This window comes from Mauremys mutica, chromosome 5, assembly GCF_020497125.1.
Source record: "Mauremys mutica isolate MM-2020 ecotype Southern chromosome 5, ASM2049712v1, whole genome shotgun sequence".
In the NCBI taxonomy this organism is placed as follows: domain Eukaryota; kingdom Metazoa; phylum Chordata; order Testudines; family Geoemydidae; genus Mauremys; species Mauremys mutica.
Window position 1 is genome coordinate 129,448,941 of NC_059076.1, and position 9,078 is coordinate 129,458,018.

The 9,078-nt window shown below is 45.9% G+C and overlaps 1 protein-coding gene and 1 long non-coding RNA gene across 3 annotated transcripts in view; one reads left to right on the forward strand and one right to left on the reverse strand.

Annotated features, from left to right (window-relative positions):
- The window catches only part of REEP1 (receptor accessory protein 1), a 97,327-nt gene extending 92,598 nt beyond the window's left edge, over window positions 1-4,729 (reverse strand). For both annotated transcript variants that reach the window (XM_045017294.1, XM_045017295.1), the window contains exon 1: window positions 4,443-4,729. In XM_045017294.1, coding sequence (XP_044873229.1) covers window positions 4,443-4,474 — 32 coding nt within the window. In that variant the 5' untranslated portion in view covers window positions 4,475-4,729. The remainder of the gene's footprint in view (window positions 1-4,442) is intronic.
- On the forward strand, window positions 42-3,746 carry LOC123370635. Its single transcript, XR_006579488.1, has 3 exons — window positions 42-509; window positions 1,898-1,991; window positions 3,102-3,746. It is a non-coding gene; the product is annotated as an uncharacterized LOC123370635 (long non-coding RNA).
- Window positions 4,730-9,078: the final 4,349 nt, after the last annotated feature.

Here is a 9,078-nt window from a genome sequence, read left to right on the forward strand (position 1 = left end):
AAAGCCAGGAAGCTGGCAACAGAGAAGGGCTATAGGGGAAATAGTCTGCAGTCACCTGTAGGAGAAAGGAGGTGTGTTTGGGGCTACAGTGCTAGGTAACCTGCAATTATTACTCCCTGGAAGAAGGGAATTTAGGCTGGTAAACCCAGAAGGCTGGGGGAACCATAAGGTAGAGCTGAGATGTAGGAAGGTGTCCAGGGGAAGAGCAACACAGTCTAGCAGTGAGCAGGTCACTGTCCCTAGAGATAGGATCCATGGACTAGAACCTGGAGTAAATGGTTGGGCTGGCTTCCCCCATGCCCCACCAACCACTGAAGAAGTAACACAGTCATGGCAGTGAAGGGAAGTCTGCCATTTTGTATAGAGAGACTTGCCAAACCTAGAGGGCTGAGTGTGAAGGACCACCCTGAGTCTCAGAGAAAAAGAAACAGGGAGAGGAACTGACAGAAAGGGGTGTTGGAGCTGCAAAGACCTAATCCCCAGAGCAACCAGGAAGAGGTACCCTAGCTGTGAGTGGACCCTCTGACAACTCTCTCTAAAATGCTTGTAAATTGCTGCATGCATTAATCTTACTTGTGATGTCTGTATCTCATCCTATAAGGCAGAGGTCCCTAAACTGTGGGGCATGCTGCTCTAGGGGGTCCAGAGGAATGTTTGGGGGAGACTGGTGGGGCTCAGGCCAGCCCTGACAGGGGATGGGAGCACTTCCCAGCTCTGTTCCAGCCCTGACTGCAGCTCCTGGGGAGGAGGTTCAAGCAGATGACATTGGAATAAGAGGAGGCTCAACTTAAAAAGTTTGGGGACCACTGCTATAAGGTAATATGTAAGCCTTGCTTTACAATTGTAAAAATGCCTGCTCTGAACTTGTGAACCTAAGCAGGAAGAGTGGTTCCCTCACCCACCAAGGGCTATCAAGAGTGACTAGTCCCCTGTAGGACAAAAACTCCATTGATTTGCCCCATTAACCCATTAAGTTATGAGCAGGAGCCCTCATCTCATTAGTCTGAGCTCAGAGGGAAGGGCATATAAGGATGCTCACAAGAAAAAATGGTTCTCTCACTGTTTGGACTCTTAAAAGGGCTGGAGCTGAGAAACAAAAGTAGAGAGCTCCTGGGTTAGTTCTAAGAATCTCAGTGGAGAGATCAGTACAGGTCTGTCACCTTTTGGAACCATGGATTGTAACTCATTTGCTGTCTGCATTAGCCTGTGAATAACTCTAATTTCTTTTGTCTAGTTAATAAATTCTTAGTTAGCAATCTTGGGTGTGAGATCTAAGGTACAAATTGTTTGGGGGAAGGATCTCTTGAGACTGGGAGCAACCTGAATATTATTTATTTTTTGTGTAAGTGACCATTTATCACTAAGTCCCACATGCCTGAGTAGCAAGATAGACTGAAGTACCCAAGGGGACTCTGACTCCATGGTAAGACTGTTACAGTGATTCAGGAGTTCACATTTCTTACTGGGTTAGTGAAATCTAATTATAGAACATACCCACCAGCTTGAAGTGCCTGCCCATGCATCCGACAAAGTGGGTGTTCACCCACAAAAGCTCACGCTCCAATACGTCTGTTAGTCTATAAGGTGCCACAGGACTGTCGCTTTTACAGATCCAGACTAACACAGCTACCCCTCTGATACTTGCCCTGAGATTGGCACTTACGGTCATGAATTACTCTAGACAGCATGACAGTTCCTTTTAAATTGTTAGCAATATAGGGAATAGGACACACCACTGATCAACTTGGATTCCATCCAGTAGAGGGCAGTGGTCTACATGTTACAGATGGGGAAACAGACAGGTGGTATATGAAATGTTCTTTCTGCCGAAACCTGATGCATAATTTGCTGTCACTAACCTATTATAAATGGTGCAATTTTGTTCTTGTATTTCTAGAATGTCTCAGTCAAGGGCAAAGCATCAAACACCTCTCCAGGATGCAAAATAACAGTTAGGTCCCACAGGATGCTCATTTTTTTGCTATCTTGAAGTGAGTGGCGAAACTCCCTTTGACTCCAGTGGGAACAGGATCGGGCCCTTAAAGTAATCATGAAGATCTTCCCTACTAGGGACTGTCTCTGTTCTGTTTGTACAGCACCTAGAACAAGGGGTCTTGATAACACTAGTAACATTTAGCAGATGCTACAGTTTAGCTGACAGGCGTCTCAAGATGTGGTTTAGAAAAATAGATACAGACAACAGGGATACTTAGGCTGCCAGAGTTAAAACTCCCAGGAGCCTGGGTAAGATGTTCTTTTGCCTACTGTGGATCTCTCACACTAGAGATCAACTGAGCTGCAGTCCCATTAAGGACTTGATTCCAAGCCTACTGCAGTGAGGAGGAGTGCTAAGAGCATAATGCAACACTCCCCTTTATGAATGTAAATAGGGATTCAACAGAAAACCAACAAATCAAAGGGGGGATGGGCACAGAATATCCCTAACTAGACTACAGTTAATGCCTGCCTGTGTAATGATCCAAAGGTCACAGGTGCAGTGTTAGACAGAAAACTGCACCTGTGGGTGAACTGGAAATTCATAGCTGGTTAGTGAGATCAGATTAGATCTTAAGACATGTGGCATGTACTAAAGCTAATTGGTTGCACAAAGGAAGAGAGAGCTGAGCTTGGATTGCTACATTTCCTTGCAACGTTTCTCCACCATCCTATGACTTATGATCAGAATTCAACAGAAGAAATCAATAGTATGACCCTCCAAATTCAGATTTGCCACCCAACCTGCCATTTGGAGAAAGCAGACTAGACTATGAAAGTCTGTGTTCAGTTAATTGCATTACTGCAGATATCAAATGATGAATATCCTGCCCCAATAAGATTTCTATCACACACGGTATGTTCTGTGAAATCATGTGTTTGAAGTCTAATAAGTCAAATTACCATCTTTCCTTGGGTTTCCCGCTGGTTCTTTGTTCTTGGGAACTGTTGGATCATGTGGTGATAAACAGATTTCTCAGGGGGGCCAAAACAGCCTTGTATGACATGAAATGAAGCCTTGAAGTGATCTCCTATTATTGCTAATGAGATCAGCCCAGTTCTACTGTTCATATTAAATCATTTAAATATTTAACATGCTTCCCCAGAATAAAGTGCAAACCCAACAGTTACCGACAGCTGCAGATGAATCCAGATCATATAACTTGGAGGCTTAAAGGGAAAGATACCATAATTCTCCTTGGGCGGAAAACCAGAAAAACTCCATCTCTGATGTGTGACCTGCTCCTACAGGCTTCTGAGGATTACAGAGAGACTGCTAGTATCCCCCTGTCTTTAATTTCATTGGGCAGAGGCAGACCTTGAAAATATCATTTCTAAATTGTGCTGATTGTGCAATATCCCAGCACGCTTCTTGCAAACAAAGAAAGCGACAGGCCTGCAACTGATTAACCACCATGACTTGAGAGCATCACTTGTGTCCGCCTCAGTCTGTTTAATGCCCAGACAGGAAAATGACCAACAATTTAGTTGATTCAATCAGTGTACTAACCTTGACCGTTCCAGAAGGGAAAATATGACAACAAATCAGCCCCTGTGCTTCCCCCACCTTAACTATAAACCCCCTAGAGTCCCACTAAATGCTGCTTAGTCTCTTCCCGGAGAGATGCAGCAAATTTGGCTGTATGGGGAATTTGCTGCTGCTCTTTTCTCTCTGACTGCGCCTGGGAAGCATCCCCAGTGCAATCTTACATATTCCCAATGTACAGTAGGGCCAGGACTCACTAGAAAGCATAGAATTGGCACAAGGGTGAGGAGGCTGCAAGATTCTCTCCCCCCCCCCCCCGTTAGATTCATAGGTTTGGTTGGGGGGTTTCTGGGCTGGGGGTGCCAACAGGGTAGGAGTATTTGATATTTCCCTTTTATGACAGGTAATTACAAAATGACACTGCCCGCTCCTCCCCGATCCCTCCGGGCAGCGCCCCCTAGCGATTATCAGCCAGATGTGCCATTTTCCAATAAACAAAGCGGTGCTGCTGAAATCAAGTTGATTTTTTTTTTTTAATTCTCCTTTGGTGCTTGTTTTTTTTCCGCTTCCCAGCCCCGGTGGTTTGATTTGCAAAGCACAGAGCCGTGCAAACCACCCTGCTTATTCAGCAATCTCCAAATAAACGCAGAACGAATGCCTGCCTGGCAAAGGTTTTTCTCCTGCGCTGTACAACGGGATCACATTTTTTTTCATATTTTGTAATTTTCCCACGGTGTAAAATACGGTTTGATCCATGAAATAACCCTTCCCCATTTCCCCCCCCCTCCAGCCAAACGACCCATTAGTAACAACCTGCTAAATTTAGTTGACTAGTCATGATCTGGTATTAATAGCAGCAGCATTCAAGACATGGGTGTCTGTGTCTCCGCAAACCTGAGACACACGCAACGCCAGGGGCGGACTGGACTGCGGTGAACAATACAGAAAACAAGCTACTCACACAACTAGCCTGGAGATGATCCATGACACCATGGCGCTGCGTGCAGGGGGCCGCTCTCTTGCCAGGGAGGGGTCTCCCTGTTGCTCCGTCCCTGAATGTGTCTGTCTGCGGCTCCCACCGGAATGAGCAGAGCGAGCGGCTCAGCCATTCGGCATTTCAGCGCAGCCTCACTCCGCGCCGCTGCTCACGCCAAAGGGGCTCCAGCGAGCGGCTGCGGAGGGGATTGGGCAGGAGTCATGGGCGGCTCGGCGCATCCACAGCTCTGCAAGCCCCGTCGGTGTTTTCACTTTCTCTCTGGCTCCAGCCTCTCTCTCCACCGGCTGCCTGCAGGCCCCGCTTGGATCGGTCCCATGTGGCCCGCACGTTTCCCTTTATAGCGCCCAGGGTGTCTCATTCTGTTCCCTGGGATTATTTCAAATCACTGCCGACCAGCACTAGCTTTAACAATGTAACGAACTGGCTGTGGGGTTACTGCCACCTCTGTTAGCCCGGCTGTGTATCATAGTCCCTATACTGCTCCCAGCCAAAGGAGAGCCAAGTTATTAATTTTTATGATTTGTTTTGCTGCCCCTGCTGGACCAGGACCCCATTGGGCTAGGCACTGTATAGACACAGAACAAAAGGACAGTCCCTGCCCCAAATTCTAGCTCCTCTGAGCAGGGGCAGCTCTAGGAATTTGGCCGCCCCAAACACGCCCGTCCCGTGGCTCCGGGGGACCTTTTGCAGACGTGCCTGCGGAGGGTCCGCTGGTCCCACGGCTTCGGTGGAGCATCCGCAGGCACGCCTGCGGGAGGTCCACCGGAGCCGCGGGACCAGCGAACCCTCCGCAGTCATGTCTGTGGGAGGTCCACGGGAGCCTCGGGACCAGCGGACCTCCCACAGGCATGACTGCGAAAGGTCCGCCGGAGCCACCTGCCGCCCTCCTGGCAAAATGCCGCCCCAAGCGCGCCTGGAGCGCTGGGGACTGGAGCCGGCCCTGCCTCTGAGCAGCTAGAAGGAAAGCAAAGTGGCTTTAATTAATGTAATCGTAGGTGGCCACTAGTGGCTGCTACTTTACCTCTTTGGTCCAGCAGGAGAACATGGTGACACAACACAATGTATCATAACATTGGCATAGCAAAGTCATGACATTGTCCCACTGTGTCACAATGCATTGTGATCACATCCGCTCCAAAATAATCCCTGACTCTTCAATCGCTTCAGGCTGCTTCTTCAGGATATGGGGATTCAGCCCAGCCATCAGTTTTTAGAGGGAGAGTCCCCCATTTTAGATTATTTTTAAAGCAGTTTCTCATTATTATGATGGAGGATTTTTCTGTGCTCATCAATGTGCCTTATAAAATCTATGCTGGACTATTCTGAAATTTCCCTCATTTAAACCATCACAGCTTGACCGGCCCCATAGGATAGACAGGAATCCTTATGAGGGGCTGCATCCCACATTATAGGAGTCTCCATCCCATGCAGCAGCACTGGGAGGTTGATTGACAGATGTACATGCTTCTGAACCAGTCATCACAGGAAGCACCATAGCACTAGCCACAAAATCTCATTTACTACTTCAGGGGTCGGCAACCTTTCAGAAGTGGTGTGCCAAGTCTTCATTTATTCACTCTAATTTAAGGTTTCATGTGCCAGTAATACATTTTAACATTTTTAGAAGGTCTCTTTCTATAAGTCTATAATATATAACTGAACTATTGTTGTATGTAAAGTAAATAAGGTTTTTAAAATGTTTAAGAAGTTTCATTTAAATTTAAATTAAAATGCAGAGCCCCCCAGACCAGTGGCCAGGACCCGGGCAGTGTGAGTGCCACTGAAAATCAGCTTGCGTGCCGCCTTTGGCACATGTGCCATAAGTTGCCTACCCGTGTATTACTTTCTGCAGCCCAGAAACCCAATAGGTACTACTTTCTGCAGTGGAGCCTTACAGTGAAGTCTGGAATTGGTCTACTTCCTGTAGTAGGTCTATTCCTCCACTAGGGGGAACTGTGTTTATGATCACAGATACAGTCTGTATCTGGAACGATCTATAAACAACATCTGGGGGATATCAGGGCTGAAAATGGGCATTCCAGATTTATTTGCTTTAGATGTACAACGCTGGGCATTGCTATTGCCCATGGAGGAGTTTGGTTTACCGTACAAACCAGGGAGAGATCATGGATATTTGATTGCAGGATTTGTTGCTCTAACAGGGTTTATATAGAAATGAGTCATAACTTCTCGGGACAGGGTTGTTTGCTGGAGGAATTCCTTTAGTCCAGAGTAGCAATAGTGCTAGATAGCCCACACTGTAACCCAGGAATCTATAGTATGGCTGCTTCATCAGTATATGTAGCATGGTGCTATCCAAAGAGGAGCAAAGTGGTAGCCGTTTTTTGTAGGTTGACAAGAAATTCTCAGCACACCATAAAAATTTAAGAACTGCCATACTGGATCAGACCAATGGTCCATCTAGCCTAGTATCCTATCTCCAGTAGTGGCCAGTACCAGAGCTTCTGGGGGAGTGTACAGAACAAAGCAGTTTGGAATGAGCCACCTTGTCTTCCCCTCCCAGCTTCTCGCCGTCAGAGGTTCAGGGTCACCCTGAGCCTGTGGTGCATCCCTGGGGATCTTTGATGGACCTATCCTCCATGAACTTATCTAGTTCTTTTTTGAACCCAGTTAGACTTTTGGCCATCACAACATCCCATGGCAATGAGTGCCACAGGTTAATTGTGTGTTGTGTGAAAAAGGACTTCCTCTTGTTTGTATTAAGTCTGCTGCCCATTAATTTCATCAGGTGAGCCCTGGTTTTTGTATTGTGAGAGAAGTATTTACCCTTTCCATCAACTTTTTCCACACTGTTCATGGTTTTCTAGACCTCTCTCATACGTCCCCTTAGTCATCTCTTTTCTAAGCTGAATAGACCTTATCTTTTTAGTCTCTGCTCATATGGAAGCTGCTCCATACCCTGCATCATCTTTGCTGCCAATCTCTGAATCTTTTCCAGTTCCACTATATCTCTTTGAGATGGGGCGACCAGAACTAGACCAATCATTCAAGGTGTGGACACATCTGATTTATTGTGGGGGTTTCGAGTTGCACTTCTACAAGTTTCACTTTTCACAATCACTATTAATTATGTGCTATTATTAATTATATGATACCATCAGCCTGTATAGTGATTTGTAGGCATCAACATAGTTGTAATACCATTGAGACTTGTGACAGAGTTCCATAGGAGGTCCTGAATTTGTTTTAGAGCTACTGCCTCTATACTGAATATTTAACATGTTTCCACTCTGTCCCTTCAAAACAAACTCTTCCAGTCCAATGCATTTCAATGTCACTAATATATTTTTCTCTCTAAATGACCATTTCCACAGCAGTCAAGGAATGGCACCCCAAGGCATGATCTGGAGATATATATACATACAGAGAACATGAAAAGGTGGGAGTTGCCCAACCAACTCTAAGAGGCTAATTAATTAAGATGTGCTATTGTCAGCAGGAGAAAAAAAACGTTTGTAGTGATAATCAAGATAGCCCATTTAAGATAGTTTGACAAGAAGGTGTGAGGATACTTAACATGGGGAAATAGATTCAATGTGTGTAATGGCTCAGCCATTCCCAGTCTCTATTTAAGCCTAAATTGATTGTATCTAGTTTGCATATTAATTCAAGTTAAGTAGTTTCTAGTTGGCGTCTGTTTTTGAAGCTTTTCTCTTGCAAAATTGCCACCTTTAAATCTGTTACTGAATGGCCAGAGAGGTTGAAGTGTTCTCCTACTGGTTTTTGAATGTTATGATTCCTGATGTCAGATTTGTGTCCATTTATTCTTTTGCATAGAAACTGTCCAGTTTGGCCAATGTACATGGCAGAGGGGCACTGCTGGCACATGATGGCATATATCACATTGGTAGATTTGCAGGTGAACGAGCCCCTGGTGGCGTGGCTGATGTGATTAGGTCCTATGATGGTGTCCCTTGAATAGATATGTGGACAGAGTTGGCATCTGGCTTTGTTGCAAGGATAGGTTCCTGGGTTAGTGTTTTTGGTGTGTGGTGTGTGGTTGCTGGTGAGTATTTGCTTCAGGTTGGGAGGCTGTCTGTAAGCGAGGACAGGCCTGTCTCCCAATATCTGGGAGAGTGAGGGATCATCTTTCAGGATAGGTTGTAGATCTTTGATGATGTGCTGGAGAGGTTTTAGTTGGGAGCTGAAGGTAACGGCTAGTGGCATTCCGTTATTTTCTATGTTGGGCCTGTTTTGTAGTAGGTGACTTCTGGGTACTCTTCTGGCTCTGTCAATCTGTTTTTTCACTTCAGCAGGTGGGTATTATAGTTTTAAGAATGCTTGATAGAGATCTTGTAGGTGTTTGTCTCTGTCTAAGGGATTGGAGCAAATGCGGTTGTATCTTAGAGCTTGGCTGTAGACAATGGATCGTGTGGTGTCTCCTGGATGGAAGCTGGAGGCATGTAGGTAAGTATGGCAGACAGTAGGTTTCCGGTATAGGGTGGTGTTTATGTGACCATCGCTTATTAGCACAGTAGTGTCAAGGAAATGGACCTCTTGTGTGGATTGTTCTAGGCTGAGGTTGATGGTGGGATGGAAATTGTTGAAATCATGGTGGAATTCTTCAAGGGCTTCTTTT